General features: G+C 37.4%; 2 protein-coding genes across 2 annotated transcripts in view; both read left to right on the forward strand.

Annotated features, from left to right (window-relative positions):
• Positions 1-6: 6 nt before the first annotated feature.
• Positions 7-9,500, forward strand: LOC114520920 (protein henna-like). The gene is made up of 15 exons (XM_028541271.1): positions 7-202; positions 279-392; positions 1,609-1,780; positions 2,420-2,508; positions 3,545-3,612; positions 4,169-4,219; positions 4,311-4,409; positions 5,133-5,179; positions 5,743-5,878; positions 5,951-6,020; positions 6,378-6,434; positions 7,715-7,810; positions 8,130-8,263; positions 8,632-8,810; positions 8,988-9,500. Exons 1-14 carry the CDS (start codon positions 149-151, stop codon positions 8,786-8,788), a joined length of 1,344 nt encoding a protein of 447 aa, XP_028397072.1. The 5' UTR covers positions 7-148; the 3' UTR covers positions 8,789-8,810; positions 8,988-9,500.
• A 481-nt stretch (positions 9,501-9,981) lies between these two features.
• The window catches only part of LOC114520772 (tyrosine-protein phosphatase non-receptor type 13-like), a 42,206-nt gene continuing 31,958 nt past the window's right edge, over positions 9,982-20,229 (forward strand). The window contains exons 1-9 of the mRNA XM_028541107.1: positions 9,982-10,184; positions 11,222-11,357; positions 11,798-11,899; positions 11,989-12,068; positions 12,177-12,242; positions 13,479-13,571; positions 15,402-15,488; positions 15,943-16,008; positions 16,810-17,008. Coding sequence (XP_028396908.1) covers positions 11,225-11,357; positions 11,798-11,899; positions 11,989-12,068; positions 12,177-12,242; positions 13,479-13,571; positions 15,402-15,488; positions 15,943-16,008; positions 16,810-17,008 — 826 coding nt within the window. The 5' untranslated portion in view covers positions 9,982-10,184; positions 11,222-11,224. The remainder of the gene's footprint in view (positions 10,185-11,221; positions 11,358-11,797; positions 11,900-11,988; positions 12,069-12,176; positions 12,243-13,478; positions 13,572-15,401; positions 15,489-15,942; positions 16,009-16,809; positions 17,009-20,229) is intronic.

The following is a 20,229-nucleotide window of genomic DNA, read 5'->3' on the forward strand; positions in this document are numbered from 1 at the left end:
CGAACGTCTTCTTTAAAAAACAAACGAGATTGCATCAGAAAATTGGGAATACTTCGAATCGACACGCTTTTCTTGTTTTGCAAATTATTTCGTTTGTAATCAGCTTTTAATGTTTTGACAACCATCGTCGAAAATCTCAGCGTAAAACATGGATTTACAGGACCCAATCCCGGCCAAAAAGGCTAAACTAAATGATAGCAAAGTGAGCAATGCTTTTCTTTCAAAAAATGCGAATGGAGCCGTACGATATTTCATTGATTGTTCGTTTGTTTTTTTAGGATGGTGGTTATGCTTACGTTCCAAGCGAGAAATTCGAAAATGGTAAGACATCGTTGGTTTTTGCTCTTAAAGAAGAAGTCGGTACCCTCCATGAAGCTTTAAAAGTTTTTAAGGTTTGTGATTTCATTGGGCTTGAGATGTTTGCAACGCAACGCTATATAAACATTAATTAAGAGGTTTAGACAATGCAAATATTTAGGTTTTTTGGGTCTGATTCTTGTCGGATATGTGTACTTCTGACGTATAGAGCATTTCTGCATCATAATTTTTCCTCTAACCACTTTGATTTGTGTGATTCGTATCCCAAATTGGTTGAAAAGAGTCTAGTGGTAGTGTGGTACGTCATCAAATTCTTGTGTTAACATATGCCTTCGAAGTCACGCAATTAGTTTTCTTCGCTGAACCACTACAAAAATAACAAAATCCGACTTTTCTTACACCATTAGAGTCCTTCGTAATATACTAGATAAAATCAATTCAAATAGCAATTTGCTTAAACTATTTATCACCACGACTGAACTGTAAATGTTTGCAGAGCTATAGGATGTTATATCGAAGTGGTCCAGACTGGTTTAAATTGCAAATTTCGCCGGCTTCCAGCATTAACGTGCTTTTTCAAAAGAAATACAATTGAAATACATGTGATATGTAATGTTACATTGCCAATGAGAAATTCGATCTGTATTGAATTACAGTATTATATATTGAATACTAAAATAAATTTAAAAAATAGTTCTAAGACCTTTGTCATTATAAGTTCCTAATTATAAAAGCTTTTCAATTAATTCTCTATGGAAACCAAGCCATTGTTTAAAATGCCCAATATTTATTATTTTAATCTTACAAATAACCAACTATTTATCATTATAACTCTTTAATCTTATGCTTAAAGTTTAAAGTTAGCCTTGAATGTTTATGTTGATCTTCTGGTGTAATTCTATAATGATAAAATTGGTTTTGTTGGATATGGCCTTATTGGCTAAGACCCTGGGATCAATTATTTTCCATGGAGGAATATAGAACTACTTAGGAAAACATTTCCTGTATGCAGGATAACTGTCTTTTCATATTTATCATTTCCAATTCTCTGAAAAGACCTTATATATGCATAATGATGTATCAAGTCGTCACGCCTGCAGGGAATTCTGGTTTTAGTAGTCCCAGCGAAAAATTCAAACTTCAAAATTTTCCGCCTTGACTACTACGACCAGAATTCCCTGCAGGTGTCACATTATGCTTGTTACGTCATTATGCATAAGGTCTATTGTTTTCTAGTGTCACTGTTGAACACATGCTTAAAATGTAAAATTCCTATTTCAAATACCTAAGGACAATGGCATCAACCTAACCCACATCGAGTCAAGGCCTGCCAACGGTCAATCTACCTATTTTGAGTTCTATGTTGACTGCTCTGGATCAAGAGCAACATTGGATCCAGTATTAAAAGAACTAGAAGAAAAGGCGGAAAAGGTTAAAGTGTTTGCTGGCGAGAATGAAGAGGGTAAGTTTGACATGACTGACTGAAAAAGTTTCAATCACATAAGGTTTCAATCAAAATGCTTGCAAGTATGGGACATGCATTAGTGCAATCTTTTGTTTCAATGCCTTTACAGCATTACTATTCAATGTACACAACTTTTATGGAAGAAAGGCACATGATATGCTTCGGTTCAATACAAGTATTGTCTTTTGTTCAACAAGATTAAAATGAGTAACTTTTAGGCCCCATTACATGGTGCAATTTTTCAGTAAATTAGGCAACTACCAAACTTTTTTTTATTTCACTTCATGGATGTTTCTTACTCTTACATTTTGAAGACTCTTTAATAATTTAGCTGAAAAGTAGAAAAAGCAGGGCTTTAGTTTAAATGACACACTTTGTAGTATATGTACACTGTCACATACAGATATATGTAGTCTTGCAGGCATGATTGATAGGAAACACACACTTGCTCTCACACTACATAGCTTGCCAACGGCAACATTCAATCTTTTTTAACTCTTGTTTCTCGTTTTGCTTGAAGTATGAAATGAAACACCTGTCTTGAATGTTCTCTTCATCCAATATCTCCAATATGGTGATGTTATTTGTTCTATTATTCCATAATACGAGCTGCAATTTTATTCTGTTTGTTCATAGTTCCTTGGTTTCCAAAGAATATTGCAGATTTGGATGAGTTTGCAAACAGAATTTGCAGCTATGGCGCTGAATTGGATGCAGATCATCCCGTGAGTGAATCACTGGTTTTTGCAGCGTTCAAGACTTACCATAAAGCCCGCCTCCGGTTGTTGAGGAAGGGCAAAGCGCTTTCCAGGTCTTGTAGGTCACTTGAAAATTGGGATCATTGACATTGTTTTCATATGATGCGCACTAGCGACACTTGTCCATATGTTAATGTTCTATTATATTTATTAGTTATACTGATTTTCGTTAGTCATCTCACTATCATGACTATCCTCATACAGTATATTTGCGCCAAGTTTTAGTCTTTTACTTTTAGTTTTACAAATGCATTGTTCGAATTTGGAAGCTACATGGAAATTTTTGTTTTTGCTTTAATGGCATGCTGCAGGGGCGGATTAGCCCACCGGGCTACCGGGCGATGCCCCGGTGGGCCCCCACTCTTGTAAAATAAGGGGGCCCTGGCTATGGGTGCTTGTTATAAGCTTGCAATGTCTCAAAACCTGTTTGCGATCGAGCCTATTGGAAATAATAGCAACAAAATAAAATCACGATTTCGATTGGAACTACAGGAAAACCGAAATTATGTCTTGCAAGTACGGGACAGAGTTAAACTAGTATTGTATCGTAAGTTGCACTTTTACCCGTGTTACACAAGCCCAATGCATACCAAACAATGGCAAACATTCCGAACATTTTGCTGACTCATGTTATAGATAAATATAGACCGTCGATGTCATCATATTCAGGTGACATAATTTACTAAAAGCGGCTTTAGTTTAGCATACATAAGCGCACATTATGTAAATAAGTAAAATATACCAATTTCGAAACTTAGTGGCTGTGCCTTCATATTGCACGAAAACGAGGCTTATTGCCCAACAACGATTAAAAAAATCCCAATATTGTCTTCCTTCAATGACGTCATCAGGTGGGCCCTTTTGGCCTATCGCCCGGTGACACTCATAACGCTAATCCGCCCCTGGCATGCTGTATACAAGGACAAATGAACTTGTCATGACGTGGGCATGAAGTGCAAGCGAGAAATGCATGAGTGGTTGAAATCATTGTATTGCATTTCAGGGTTTCACAGACGAGGTCTATCGAGCACGGAGAAAAGAATTTGCAGATATTGCCATTCAATATAGACAGTAAGTGACTGGCCGAACATCTTTCGAGTTGCTGCATGGCATTGAAAAGCATCCATGCTTTTGTTGAAACTAGAAATGTAATCCTTTTCAATCACAGACAAAGTCTTGCTCCTGTTGATCCGTGTATTTGATAATGCCATTCCTATATGGCGGACTTGTTTCACTGAAAACAGCCAGAGAGCAAAGTGCCTTTTTAGTGGCCCAGTTTTTCAAGTATCTTGTCGTCAAATGACATGTCCACATATATCATCTAATTGAACCCCCCTCACTCTGGGTCTAAAAGCTTAATGTTCACTGGATAGCTTCTCATATTCTTTCGTTCCGAATAGTCTGGGTGGCGTTTCATCAAATTTCTATGCAGTCTCCATGCAAGTGGATTGATGGATCATGTGTTTGCTTGAGTGAGAGTTGGGGCGATTAATTCACAATCGCCATTCTTAATCCGGCTGACACTGCAGCAACGTGTTTCCTTGTCCTACACTTTAGCGAGTTCATATCGCCTTCAATACAAAAAAGTGTTCGAAAGAAAATCTTAAATATTCTTTCACTGTTATAGTGGAGAACCTATTCCAAAAGTGAACTACACGGAGGCAGAAATTGAAACATGGTAAGCCTTCGAGATTTTGCAAAATCGCGGAAAATGTTTAGAAGGAATGTTACGGGACTGTGTGGTCATTATCGCTTTTTAATTTTCATAGGAACACGATTCTTGGTGAACTCAGCAGATTGTTTAAAACTCACGCTTGCAAGGAACACAACGACGTCTGGCCCATGTTGATGGAAAGCTGTGGCTACAAGTAAGAAAAGATTTTCCTGCAGTGTGGTAACTCTAAAACAATATAGATGCGCGGAGACTTCATCGCATGGATGCTACTGTAACTGGACTACTATCAGAGCTTGCAGAACTATATTCAGTAGACCTTATGCATAATGACGTATCAAGCCGTGACGCCTGGTTTTAGTAGTCACGGCTATTCAAACTTCAAAATTTCCCACGGCTTGTTACGTCATTATGCATAAGGTCTATTATATAAAACCTTTAGTTTAGTTCAGTATAAGTTTATAATTTAATTTTTTCTTGGCGTAAGTGACTTGAATTAATGCTCACAAACTTGTACGGTTATACTAGACCTCCAGGTCTATAACAGTAAAACTAAAAGTTTTTGGGAATTGAAGCTGAAAGCCAGATCAATCATTTTGTTTTCTTTGTTCCTCGAAAAAGCCTGCATGAGATTATAGAGATAAATAATTCCACTTTGAAACCATATTTTGATTATTGCTGCTCTTTGACATTGTTAGAAGTTGTGGTAAAATCCAAAGTCGCAAAGATGTGGAAGGCTAGCTGTTATGTTACTACCCCATGAGTGAATTATGTTTGTTAGGCTAATTGTACTTAGTTTCTTGGCAGAACACGTGCACGAAAACGTTCAAAAATGATCAAAAGCAAACTTTTGGGTTTAGCAGTATAAAGTTAGTCGATTCAGGATATTTTTTACTAAGAGTTTTTTACTTTTTAACAGAAAAGGTCAAATTCCGCAATTGCAAGTCGTGTCAAATTATTTGAAAGGTAAATAATTTTATAGGAATTATTTTCCTTTTACATATAATATATGTCCACTTAAAAGCGAGAATTTTTAATGTTGCTTTTTATTTCGTGCTTGTCTGTTGTTTTTCAATATATAGTTTATAGTAAGGTTTCTAGAGGCATTTAGGATATCTAAAAATTTAAGCCACTTCTCATTTCACGCTTTCTGCTTGAAAATTAAATGATACAGAATAATATCTGGAACACCTTTTCGAGAACTCCTGAAATCTCTTGGTTTGTCCTTGACTTCCGGAAATCCGCAACCAAATGGCATCATCAGGGTTTCCACAACTTATTAGCATATAGCTGTCCTCATAGGGGAATAGCAATGACGAGAAAGAAGTTTTGAAAAGAATGCATATAATATATCCTATTAATACAAATCCCTCCCTCCCTTATGGTTGTCAATTGGAAGCAAATTTCCTTGCATTGTCAGTGGAAACCCTGAAAACCATAATGAAATATTAGCAATCATATTTTGTCGACGCGATTCAGTGCTGCGCTGAAGCGTCACGATTAACGAATCCTTTCACCCAATTTTGCAGGTCGAACTGGTTTTACTCTACGCCCCGTCGCAGGCTTGCTTTCGTCACGCGACTTCTTGGCTGGCTTGGCATTCCGTGTCTTTCACAGCACTCAGTACATTAGACATTCATCAAAGCCGCTGTACACACCTGAGCCGTGAGTTTACTTTTACTGAACAAATGCGTGCAATTGTGTAGACATAATATCTTTTTTTCACTATTTTTTAAGGGATATTTGTCATGAGTTGATTGGTCACGTGCCATTATTTGCTGATCCAGCATTTGCTCGGTTCTCCCAGGTATATACCTGCTCATTTTGGTTAATGTTCTCAATAGGCAAATATATAGTTTATTCATCAGTGTGTTATATATCATGTGTGAATTTTATTTTTATTTTTAATTATGTAAATATGATGCATATAGTTATATAGGTAAATTTCATATACATGCATTGATTCTTTTTTATACTCTGCATGCAAACGGCCTCTTGAAAATAATGATTATCTGAGCTCTAATTATCAGTTCCGCGAGTTCTTTTAGTAGGAAGCCGTCAATAAAAGCTCAAACAATAATCACGCAAAGTCAAAGAGATGTGAATTAACTTTGGAGTAAATTTTCTGCGTATAGCATTTCCACAATTTTGCTCTTTTTTGTAGGAAATTGGTTTAGCATCTTTGGGCGCTCCCGATGAATGGATAAAAAAATTGGCAACGGTATTCTCTTTATAATATAAACCTCTCTCACTGACGTCGTAATCCCTTCGATAATAGGGACCTTAAGCATATTGAACGGCAACACGACGACGACGCGGCTGAAATTCTCCTTTAAATAAATGCTATGGCGAAGTGGTTGTTGTATATTATTACGTAATTGTACCGATTTAGTGAGATATAAGGCGTTAAAAATATTGTGTTTATGTTTAAGGACAATTCTATAGAGCCTATTTGAGGTAGGGCTCGCTGGGTCCTGAAATGCAACCGCGTGCTAGGCACGACGTAAAAAACGACGTTTTCCCGTTGTAAACAGAACGAAGACGACGTCTAAAACTCATCATGGGTCTTTAATTATTCATTTCTTTTCAATGACCCATTGTATTGATAGCCGTCGTCGTCGCGTTCGCGTCCTATACATGCTTAAGGTCCCTAATAATGGTCTAAAAGATACCTACGTCTTCTAATGATGGAATGACGTATTTTACTAGGAGATTGAAGGGTTGTTTCGATTACATATTCATTTTGCCCGCGCAGGCGAAACGAATGAAAAGACGTAATGGAAAATCGGCTATATAGGGACCGGACCAATACTTCGCGGTTTGTAGCAAATGATCACTCGGCAATTACATGTGTATATGTTGATTGCAAGAGAAAGGAAAAAGGTTATAACCAGCGCAAGAACGCAATTTTCACTGCTTCTCGCTGTGTTTTAGAACAAAGAGGAATTTCGTTTTAGATCAATCAGCAAACTTGTTTATTAATAAATATAGACTACCTCCGTTAAAAGGTAGATTATTTAGTATTTTACACGAAGTATAAAACATTTAGGCTTTAGCATTCTTGACTTACCTGAAAAGTGAAAACAAAACAAACAAAAAAACCATGACCAGCCGACAATTTAAAAAAGTAAAGTAAAAAGCAAATTCCGAACAAACAAGACATCTTCAGAATCAACCGTCTCCTTTCTGTCTGAAGATGACTTTGTAATAAGTCGAAAATTTACAGTCTCAATCTGTGTCTTGTTTGAATTATAGTTTGATTCTTAAGTAAAAACAAATTGACCGACTAGTTAATTGGCCGATTAGTTAACCAAATTCCTCCTTGAGTTTGTGTTTGTAGAGAAAAAGAGTGTTCATGCACCGGCCTTGTAAGTAATTGCAGGATCCTCGTAAAATTTCGAGCGAAAACATCCGATGGATGACCCTGCTGTTCACGGGACCAACTCGCTCTGGAAATATTGATTATCCTGTGTTCGATTTTCACCGTTTTATTTCTTACAGTTGTACTGGTTCACCATCGAGTTTGGGATGTGTCGCCAGAACGGGGAACTTAAAGCATATGGCGCCGGGCTTCTCTCCTCATTCGGTGAACTTCAGGTTTGTCTAGTTACCAGTCTTCTCTCGACATAATATTTATTAACGGGGATATTTATTTTGACATACCATTATGCATAGCGAATTAAGAATGGCCAATGATTTTTTAGCATAACCATGACTAAATCTTGAGACCTTAGCGATTTCTTACGAAAGGTGAAAGAAATGGTGAGATATCAAAATAAGTGAATGCATGAACCTGGCCATAGGTATGGGCATCCTGGCAAAAGCGAGTACAAAATCCTTGGCTCGAGCAAATTAGCAACTGTTCAGATGACGATAGGTAAAAATTATAATTTTCTTTTTTGGAATTTCCTTTCAGTATTGTTTAACAGATACGCCGGAGATGAGAGAATTTGACCCAGAGAAAATAGCCGAGACTGAATACCCCATTACGCAATATCAACCAATCTACTTCGTCGCCGATAGCTTTGAGTCAGCTAAAGAAAAAGTCAGGTACGAAAAACTCTGCTGCATGGGTCAAGTTGACTTTAGTTTGAACCAACAGGTTCTACAAAATCAAAGCCAGCTCTATACTCTGTGCAACGCTTGTTGAACTACGTTTTTCCGCGATTGTGGCCATTGCAAGACATGTTAAACGATGCAATGACTTGTGTGACTTGTCTTGCAACGATTTTGGCCATTGCAAGGCATGTTAAACGGTGCAATGACTCGTGCAACTTGTCTCGCCGTGACGTTGCGTTACCGGAATCAGAAAGAAGTGACTCGTGCCTTACGGCAAGATCAGCGTCCTGTTCGAATACTAAACTCTCGAAGATTTTCCTCAGTCTGATGATAGTTTTGGTGTTTTCTGTTTCGTTCAGGGAGTATGCCGCGAAAATCCCCCGACCTTTCCAGGTGCGTTACAATCCATACACGCAAAACATCGAAATTCTGGACAGAAAGGACAAAGTTTTGTCGCTTATTTCCGAGGTGAAGTGTGATATGGACGTCCTCTACGAAGCATTGAAAAAAGTGTGAAGAAAAATGGAAATGGAAATGGGTGGGTAATCTTTCCGGTATAGGTTCTTATCTCTGCCAATCCACTGATGCAGTTTCAGCAAATTGTACCTATGTTGTGTATGGCTAGGGTGGTTAAATAAATTTTATGAATGAATGAATGAAATAATCGCTTTATACTATTTATGCACGGGCGTTTATATTTGTTTCTTTCTTTTAGAAATTGTAAGTTGGACTGATGAAACTGACACGAATAACACACGATTCACGAATATCATTATTTATCTTGAACTATGTTTTATTGGCTGAGAGGACTTTACTGAATGGACGACTTTACTGAATGGACGACTTTACTGAATGGATGCTATAGGCATTGAGACACGTTTTTGTTATCTTGGCGATAATATCCTCTGGAAGAGCAGACTAAAATTAGCTGCGAAATGTTGTCAAAGTACGGAAAATACAGCAATGCGAAGTTGTCAAATTAACAAATTTGTATACTTTTTTATTACGGCCGGAGTTGCATATTTCGGCACGAAATCCAAAATATGCAAAATTTGGCAATTCGCGTGACTATATTTTCTGCATTATGCAAAATTATGCTGTGGTGATTAATTTTCTCCTTATAACTTCGATCAAAAATTATAGCGCAAATTGGATATTTTTTAAATGTTTTGATCAAATACTGTAAAAGTTCAAGTTTTTGTAAAATACATTGTTGGTTACTGCTGAAGTGGAGAGATTTTTTCAGAGGTTTACCCCAACGGGTTTTAGAAAAACGCGATACCAGTTCTCTTAAATCGATACGGTACCGCTTTGATACCAGGGATTTTTGGTGGTATTGATACCAAATTTTTTGGTGAATAGCGATACGGATCGAAATTGTATTTTGATGGCTCTAACGTACGAGTTTATAATCGCTAAGCTATAAGCACTTGCTATTACAGTTTGGTTCCAAAAACAGCAACCTAACTTTTGTCGTGGGTACGCAAACGTCATAAGTGCCGGCCGACGACAAGATACATATCTGTACTCTCTCAGCTGTTATTCGTTGCACAACAGAAGTCTTTGCACACTACCATGAAAGACGCCGCGGAACAAGAATCTAATTTTAGCAACACTGAGCTATGATATTATCCCATATCAAGATGCACGTGACCCGGATCAACCAATCCGCTTCGATTCGCTGTCAACAACATTCTGTTCGAGTTCGGGTTTCGGGTAGCCATGGAGTAAAAACGCGTATCTTTGCGAGGGAATATAAATCTCCATAACGTTTGACATGTTAGTGTTTATATACACTTTCGTGTGCTCTATTTAGTCTAGTGTCGAACCGCTATTGTAAATAACGGCTAGATTTTTTACGATCGCAATGAACTTCAACTTGGAAACGTGATTTAGTATGGGATGCTAAAAGGTATGTCTAAATATTCCAGCTTCTTCGTCCAAATATTAAAGTTGATTAAAGCGCCGGTTTTATCGCTGTGATGTCGACATAAATGGCCTAAAGTAATTACTTTAAATCAATACAACATAATACGTGCTTAATCTATGCTTTTTGTCACTTAAGAAGCTGCTACGAAAGCTGGAATATCCATCGAATTTTGTCCGTTTCGATTGCATTCGTTAATACTCGTTTTTAACCGACTTATAATACTATTCACTAAAGCGAAAATGTCGATGAATATTCTTTAGTTTCAACGAAGGAAAAGTTCCTACAACTGCCGTATACACATTGGTATAATCTGTTAATATTTATATATTGTGATAGGTTCGGATGCATGTGTTTTCTAAGTCGAAATGTATTCCTCCGTAGTTAAATGTACATTTTGCTACATTGATATTTTTAGTCATTTATAGCCTTGCTATCGTTGCGAGATTTAGCTGCTTGTATCGGAAAGCGGAAAACTATATTGTTGTTTTCCTTTAATTCTCCGAATCACGCTCGTATTGTTGTCATGCAGTGTTCAATGATTCTTCCATTTCTTTACATTTTTTCTGTAATAGCGTTCAATTGTATACAAGAAGACTATCAATTTATTCAACTCTGAAAACGTTTATATAACTTAATCTGATCTAGAAATTTATCTTTTAACAAAACTCCAAAAGTCTGTGCTTATGGTGAAAAATTCATTTTGGTTACTGCCCTATTAAATGTGACAATTTTGCCGCCGATGTGCTAGCTTTTTACCTAAAAATTTGCTGTAGCTTGCAATTTGACAAGTTTGTCCTAATACTGTAGCCTACAATGACAAGATGCATAACCATTTTCTATTTTATTGGTTTTATAAGGCATTCTTCCAATATCTCCTGCTTGCTCGTTACTTGGCATTTGCATCCTTTTTCAATATTTTTCCCTATCCAGTGACAGACAATTTTACAGATTGTTTCTAGACTCATCGAAAAGCCATTTCAGTAAACATGTTCAATTAAATAATGACAAATTGTGTTTAGAATATGCCAGTGTTGGCAGCAAATCAGGTGACCTTAGCGGAGATTCTCGAAGTGAAAGGATCACCTTTGAATGAAGAAGAGATATGGGCTGTGCTTAGTCATGCTGGGAAGGCAATTGAAAGAGTGTTGTCTGATGGTAAGTCAATGTAAATATTTGATGTTAAACTGAGTAGATTGCTAAGGCATAGCTATAGTGGAGGACTTGATACAAAAGCCTACTTGATGCATACTTGATACAAAAGCCTAACTGTTATAAGTGCTTGTGTGCTTACAGCTCACTCACCCCTTCACACCAAATAATGAGTGTAACTAAGGATATGTTCACTTGTGTAGGATGCATGTTAAGGGTTGAAAGGGGGAAACTGAGTATAAGGAAATAAATACCATTTTCTAGTACTTAAGCTCAGCTTCAACCACATCCAATTTCTAAGATGGCCACCCTTATGTCAACCAGATGGTTGCAGGTGGAATAGATGGTCTTAAAATACTCTAGTATCAAATAAATTAGTAAATATGTATCAGTAAATTTCAATGATATACATCAAAGCAGTTATATATGTTTTTCTCTTCTTTTAGGGAGAGGAAAGCAACATGGCCAACCATCCCTTGTCATCTCACCTGATACTTTAGTCTTGTCCCATTTTGGTCATGTCAAAATCTCTAAACATATTGGTAGAGGTACTAAGATTCTGCATTCAGTACCATCAGTCTTTAGGGTTTAGGCTGTATTTTTTTAAAATTGACAAGACTCTTTCATTCTCCTATAGAAAAGACAAAAAATCCAACATATAGAGCTCCAGAGCTCAACTCTCGGAATGTGTCTCCCAGTGATGGTGCTGTAGAGAAAGTAAGATATCATGTACCCCCCTTCTGTGAGTTCTATGCTTTTAAGACTCTGAATGGTTGCCTTTTTGTGTGGGTATGAAATTTTTATTATTTTCTCCCACATTTCTAGATGTATGTCTACTCTCTTGGTATGACTTTATATTTTGCTGCAGAATATGCTCTGAATAAATCTAAGGTACACCTCTGAATAAGTTTAGGCTAATTTGTATATGCTTCATTCATTTCCACCAATTATTATTCTTATGAACACATTTATATATTCTAACCAACAACTTGTATTTTATTGCATTGCAATTTGCAATTTGATTTTGCAATTAAAGAAAAGAGTCATTTTTTTGTCCTCCCTTTTTTTTCTGGAAATTCCCCTTTCTTGATAGTTGGCAAGTAAACTTCGAAACTGAAAGATTTCAATGAACCCGTAAAATAGTCTTAAATAGTCATAAAAAAGTCAGTGTATTTTTTTGTCTATAAAAGCAACGTCAAAGAAACATTGTTTTCATGCTAAAAACAGTATGTTTGAACTTCCCGTTTTGGTAAATCATTCAGAAAAAACCAAAATTTATTTAGGATACAATTTTTATAACTGTTGTTACAATCATAATTTCTGACATTATGCATGTATTTTTCCCGGCAATTTTGATGCGGCGAAGTTTGGTACAAAGTGCAAACGAACACAAACTTGTGTTTTGATGTTGTTTTAAACAAAAACATTTCATTACCTACCGAAATCTTTCTATAAACGAAAATCTTAAATCTTAACGTCTCTCATCTTTATGAAAAGTCTTTTTCCAGTTCTGCCTTCTGGGTTTATCGTGTAATTCGTGTTAATTCCACTACGAAGCTGAAGCCGAAATCTAGCAATGTTATTGGTCAGCGAATAAAATTGGCGCGAAAAGCATGATCGCTATAGGGAAATTGAATGCAATTTTTATATTGGTCAATTCGGTTTCAGTCACGTGACAGATTTAGCACTTGGTGGTCGACTCCAAATAGAAAAATATTTATCAAATCGAGTAAAATATTCATTGTATGTTTTGACCTAATGTTGAGTAGATGAGAGATTTGCTCACTTCCACAAGGCATAATTCGGCAATATGTGTGAAGCTGACCACCATGCAAGCGTTTCGCTATTTAGTCTTGAGTGAAACCATGTGAAAGTGCTACTAATCACATAGACTGATTTTACGTTTTCGAATATCGACTCGTATTTTGCCGGAAAAAAGTACATCAGTTATAGTACAAAACTCCCCTTTTTACTAATCTATTTGTGGTTCGATTACCATACTTTGCGCGCTAGAAAGAAATTGGCAGCAACCAGGCTCTTCTGGACACGTGCTGTTGCGATTGCATGTCCACAGAGCAATGTTCTGGATATATAGAGCAGCATCACGAATACGAATTTTGTTTGCAGATGGGGCATTTGAGTGTATCCTTGGGAAACTTACTTTTGTCAATGTGCGAAGAACTGGCAAAAAGTCGATACTCCTTGAGGCAAGTCTTAGCGGTAAGTTTCGTATATCAGGTACCATTTTGCAAATATAATAAATATTACATTAAACATTGTGTGAATCTTTTGAATGCAGTCCTTGGACTTGAGACAATATTTAAGCGTCGAAACTTGAAGGTCGTAGGATTGACTGAGAGTGATACTTTATAGCACATGCGATCCTTCTTGCTCCTTTGAGTAACATTTTTCTTTGAATTGACGCCGTCTACTCGATCATGTTCCCGTAAGTGGTAAAAGTGCTCGGAAGCGATGAAGCTTTAGAAGATAAACATCCAGCAAATGATAGGGGGGATTTCCTTTGAATCTTCAACATGAATTTTCCTTTTCGTAGTTACTGCATGTATAAGTAAAGCGACGAGGTTCGGCTGCCGTACTGGGGCCGGTGTCCCAGGAAATTTGGCCCCCCCAAATTTTGGCCCCCCCCGGGCCATATTTCCTAGGAAATTTGGCCCCCCTGGGGGTCATATTTCCTAGGAAATATGGCCCCCCTTTCGGAAATTTGGCCCCCTCGAAAACATATACTTTACTGCCATGAGTTTGAGAATCGCGAAGCTTCTTCTAAAAGCAAGATCAATGTTTGTTTGTATTCATACTTAGTTTGCTTCATTTATTTGTGTAAAACCTTTTCATCTCGGCGAAGAGCTAAGACGAATATTGTTAATGTGCACGTGCATAACTTTAGGATTATCATAACATTACTAGAGGCTTTAATCGAGAAATAAATAAGTGGTAATTTCCTAAAACAACCTTTCCTATGTATGTATAAGGTCGCCAAATTAAGAATTTCTGGGGAGGACAAATCACGTATTTCACAGTTCGGAAATTTGGTCCCCCTCAATAACATACTTTATACTCTCAATATATATATATATATATATATGAAATATATATAGTTTTGAAATCGCGAACTTTTGACTCAATATTCAACAAGTTTCTGAACCTAATATGAAATTCGTCAGAATAACAACCACACTTTAGCAAGCGATGACAACATGCGTTGGCGAAAGTGTTAATGTGCATGCGGCTAACATTTAGGGAGTAATTAATACAAATTTGCATAAAAACGTTTAAAAACAATCGGCAAACACAAAAACAAGGTTACATGCACCATACAAAATCCGTCAGTGCTGTTTGTAAGTTGTAACTCAAACAAGAGTACAGCTAGATAGACTTTTATACACTTAAAACTTTTATACACTTAAGTTCTCTAGCTCTAAAATGGTAAGGTAAACTATGTTTTTTAGAGGGGGGCCAAATTTCCGAAGAGGGGGCCAAATTTCCTAGGATATTTGGCCCATATTTCCTAGGAAATTTGGCCCCTTCGGGGGGGCCAAATTTCCTGTGACACCGGTTGTATCAAGCCCGTTTAGCTTAAACGGTGGATAAGTCAAAATGAAATAACACTCTTACATCTTTCTTGAGTGAGTCAACTTGAATAGTATATGCACTGAATATGTAGTTGTAAACAGTATCCTTGTATTAAGATAAAAAACATTCGCTTGTTCAATAAAAACGATAGACTTGCTCACTTGCTTTCTATTTTGAACTTATCCACCGTTTAAGCTAAACGGGCTTGATACAACCGGCTCGTGATCTTTTACTGATACGTATTGTATTCGCGGTGATGAAAACTATACTCCGATCTGATTTTTTTGTTCGTTCAAATTCAAATTCACTCTAGCTAAAATAATCATGCGATGGTATCTGACATTGAACACCATAATCTATTACTCGAATATAGTTTTTTCTTAAGTAATGATATAGTGCAGGATCATGCAGACTTTTTTGGATGTGTCAAACGCCTTGATAATATTTTCTATTTTATAGGCCTGTGGAAGTAAGTATGGTGACTGCTTTTACAGCAAGATCATAAAACGTTTGGTCGTATTGGTTTTGGGAAATAACATTCCTGAGGTTTGCAATTATTAATTTCTTGTCAGCAATTTCAATGTAGAACTAAGCCATCTGTTTTGCCCGACCTTTATAGACGCTCAGGGCCATATAATATTTAACAATTATTCTCCGAAGGCGAGGTGATTATCGGGGAATATTCACCAGGACGAAGTCGAGGTGAATATTTCCCGATAATCACCGAGCCTGAGGCGAATAATTGTTTTAGTATTTTTGCACAAGTGAATTGACACAAAAACTGCATTTGTTCGCTTATCTCTTTGTAAGAAACGTCCACAAAACGGCTACCCGCCATTTTGAGATTTGTTAAAGAGCCTTTACATTGATTATTGATAAGTAAAAACAAAAAGTTTATGTCATACTCAATGCCGGAGCATGAGTGAACTTTTTGCACACAAGCGCAAGCCTTCACGACACTCCAAACGCTATAGTAACTTTTCCCAATGCATTGTTTCAGCATATTCAAAGTGACGAAGTAGACGAAGAGAGACCCTTTGCGAGAGGCTACACCTCAGATGATCAGGTACAGCACGGATATGCATCTTCAGTGCAATAGATCTTATGCGTTCTCACGTCGGCGAACACTTTTGCGTGACACTTATCCCGGCATTCCCTGCGAGAACTGTGGTGTTTGTCGTGATAATAGACCCTTTGCATGTTAGACTACTTTTTGATAAGTGCAAAATAATCCAATCAAATCACCACAGCTGAAAAGAGCGTACCAAAATTAGTAAAAATGCAAAGTTTGGTTGCGAAATGTCGTAAAATACGTTATGTTACCACATTCGGCCCCAAAATGGTAACTTTTTGCGTGCGTTAAACTAAAGTATACAAATTTTCAAACTTTGCAAGGCTATATTTTCCGTATTTTACGACATTTCGCAACCAAACTTTGCATTTTAACTAATTTTGGTACGCTCTTTTCAGCTGTGGTGATTTGATTGGATTATTTTGCACATATCAAAAAGTAGTTTAACATGCAAAGGGTCTATTCTCGCCTGGAATTCCGATCTTCATAGTCACGCAGAAGCATTGGACAAGGGTTCTGGTGGAAATGGACATTGATTTTCAGTTAATAGAGGTTTTGGGTTCACATCTGATAAATTGATTATATTCTGATGCGAAGCACACAAAGTTTAATTTTTTCTATAGTTATCGATATAGTCGACACTGTCTAGATTTTTTGGAAAACTTTTCAGAACCAAGGATATATGCAGTATATTTTACTGACGCGCAATCATGCCTACGGCCCAGACTGCAATAGAAAACTGGATAAACGTTTTACATGATATCCGATAAATAATACGACAATTTTTCGTTTAAGCATCCATCTCGGAGTCTTAGAACAAGGTATCGCTCTAGCCTGGAACTACCTCCGCCGCCATTGGCTAATCGCACTTCGCATGGTCAAGCGACATCCGAGGAGCTGATTGGTTCAAACGATAGAAGGATGATCTCCCCTGAAGAGCAGCCGAGCTATCATTCTAAGAACAAATACATGACAAAGATACCTCATACGCTAGGTGAGTGGGATTGCATAATTTTTTGTTAATGCTCTATATGTGTGACTTCAGGAGATATTAAATCAAAAAATTAAGTGCGCAAACGGTTATGGGTAAGGACACATTTGAGACAAAAATTGACAAGTTAGCTTTGTAAAACCGGTTTTACCTATCTCTGCATAGCGGCGATAAGATTATGACTGAGTGATAATCCGCCATCTACAGTATACTTAAGATCACCGTGAACTTAATGGACAAAATAAGGTCCTTTCTAGGAATCTTTCTCTTCTCTAGATCTCAGTTTATTCCACGGATAAACAAGCAAAGTTCCAAAAACACTTGAAATTTCAATATAAATTTAACAGACAGCCCAATATTATGATATGAGTTTTGTTCTAAGAGTTCTAAAAGTTCTAAAGAATAGAATCTAAATCTTGAAAGCTTGAAAGAAAAAATTGAATGCATAACGGGATGAAACATCAAACATAGGGGGGGGGGGCTGAATTTTAACTTTTGGAACGTAACCATCAGCACATATAAGATATTTCAAAGCAAAGCAATAGGCTTGATACTTTAATTAGGCCGCAATAATATCCTCAGTGTCAGTGGAGGTTAATTCGCCTTTTTTGAATCCAATGTGAAAAAAGCATTAGAATTATCACTGCAGTATGTGGAAGCACTGATCATATTCAACAGTTCATTCAAGCTCATCTCCCTGTGACGAATTCATATAGCGGTGTTTTACCTTTATTTCTGTTATCACGCAAACATTCGCGTGAAGACAGTTCCTACTCAACCAGCGCCTGTGCCTTTGTCGCCAGTTTTACTGTCACGGTTATGTCATTTCACGTTTTCAACTTCGTTTCGAATAGTGTAAACTCTGTTGTTAGCTCTGCTTTGGGCATATTGCTTAACAAGGCTCAAAACACTGTGGCCGAAAAGCTCAGACACGGGGATGTTACACATGAGAAATTTCGAAATGTTATTCTTGGAGATCTTGACCAAATTGGGGAGAAAATCGATGGACTCTCGCGACAAGATTTACTAGCGAGTTATTCCTTTCTGAAAGAGGGTATAGTTACCCTTTATCTTGTACTTTATGACGCGAAGAACAAACAGGTTCGTGAAGACGAAGGCGGAAGTCAAACAACAACAACAACCGAAAACGAGGGCGAGAATGGAGTTCTAAATGAAGCCATTACACTCCTAAGCGCCATCGAGAAGCTGGGCAGCAAATCAAATGGTCGAATTGTTGCCGCGAAGGAATTATTTAAAGCCGCGCGTGAAGGCGCGACTCGGACGTTTTGGAACGAAGCCTTAAGTTTGCCGGATAGAATCATGGCAACAAGACTGCGTGTCGCTTCGAAAATCTTAGAATGCATTCAAGATGCGAGGTCAGCGGTAGCTGGATGCATGTTGTTTTTGGAAGAGCTTCATAATCTTCAGGAAGTTGGGCAAGCGTTTTCTACACATTTCAAAGGTGGTATAGGAGCCATGTTCTACCACCTTTCGCGTTTGGAAACCGTAAAATCTGTCATTTCTTTGAACTTCGGAATGTCAGAATTTACCGCTAAATTTTCTGGTGAGTTACCCAACGTCAGAAACTGGCCCAGAATACGCCTTCCTACCAAAGAAGAGACTATGCACCCCCTACTCCTTGACATTGATGTTCTTAAGATCGTCTTTGAAGAGACGGAATTTCAAACACCAGAGAATCAAGTCATTCTACCGATTGAAGATTATTTCCGGTTTTCTTCCATAAATAGCAAAGGACAACTTCTGTTTCATCGCAATGACCAATTATGTGCTTTATACAGATCAGGAGAGGTGAAAAGGTTTTGTGAATTTAGACAAGCTACCTCAATGCCTGAGGCTAAGGAAAAAATTATAGAAGCAGTAGCTGTCGATCATAACGATAATGTTTACGTTATCATAAGATTTGATGATACAAATTGCGAAGGTAAATGTGTGCATGTGCTTGTTTTGTTCGTTTTCGACTCCAATGGCAATGAGCAATACGAACGTGTGTTAGACTTTATTCAGTTAAGACAAGAATTTGTGACACGTGTGCGAAACCTATCCTGCGTGATAACAAAAGATGGTAACATTTTAATTCACACGGTTTTTAGCGACTATCTTTACGTCTGTGACAGCAACGGGCATTTCAAATCAATCTTACCACTGGAAGAACATTCTCGTTATTACCTTTCATTGCATTGTACCACCGACCAGAACGATATACTTATGTGCATGTGGAAATAATGTTTTAAGTGTTCCCGTTTTTACAGAAGAAGGGAAGTTAAAAAGAACCGTAAATATTGGGCATTTTCGCTTCGCTTGGGGAGCATCGCACAACGTTGCTACGTCTAAATTAGATTTTATGGTAGAAAACGTCACAGTATCAAATTTGAGTCGAAAAGTCACGAGAACGGCATTCTTCATTCTTAGTTGTTCAGTAAACGATGAAATTGAATATTTGCACTTACCACTGTTAGAGGAGGAACAGCCATCACTGTATCGAACACAGTTTTGTTCGCATCCTACCGGTCCTGCGGCATTTGTTTATGCCAGTAAAAACAAGACTAAAATAGTGTTCATGTGAATAATCACGCAAGTAGTCTAAAGCCCTGTTTACACTACACTAGTCAATTTATTGGCGCGCGGCACGACTAAAATGGGTACCCATACCAATTTCATCAGCGCTCGGCCTTAAACACTAACAAAACTCGGCAATGAAACACTAACAAAACTGGGCAATGAAACACTAACAGTCTAACAAAACTGGGCAATGCATGAAACACTAACTAAACTGGGCAATGCATGAAACACTAACTAAACTGGGCAAAGAAACACTAACAAAACTGGGCAAAGAAACACTAACAAAACTGTGCAAAGAAACACTAACAAAACTGGGAAAAGAAACACTAACTAAACTGGGCAAAGAAACACTAACAAAACTGGGCAAAGAAACACTAACAAAACTGGGAAAAGAAACACTAACAAAACTGGGAAAAGAAACACTAACAAAACTGGGAAAAGAAACACTAACAAAACTGGGCAAAGAAACACTAACAAAACTGGGCAAAGAAACACTAACAAAACTGGGCAAAGAAACACTAACAAAACTGGGCAAAGAAACGCTAACAAAACTTGGCAAAGAAAACTAACAAAACTGGGAAAAGAAACACTAACAAAACTGGGCAAAGAAACGCTAACAAAACTGGGCAAAGAAACACTAACAA

Source organism: Dendronephthya gigantea, unplaced genomic scaffold (genome assembly GCF_004324835.1).
Source record: "Dendronephthya gigantea isolate DGI-Jeju-01 unplaced genomic scaffold, DenGig_1.0 000018F, whole genome shotgun sequence".
In the NCBI taxonomy this organism is placed as follows: Eukaryota; Metazoa; Cnidaria; class Anthozoa; order Malacalcyonacea; family Nephtheidae; genus Dendronephthya; species Dendronephthya gigantea.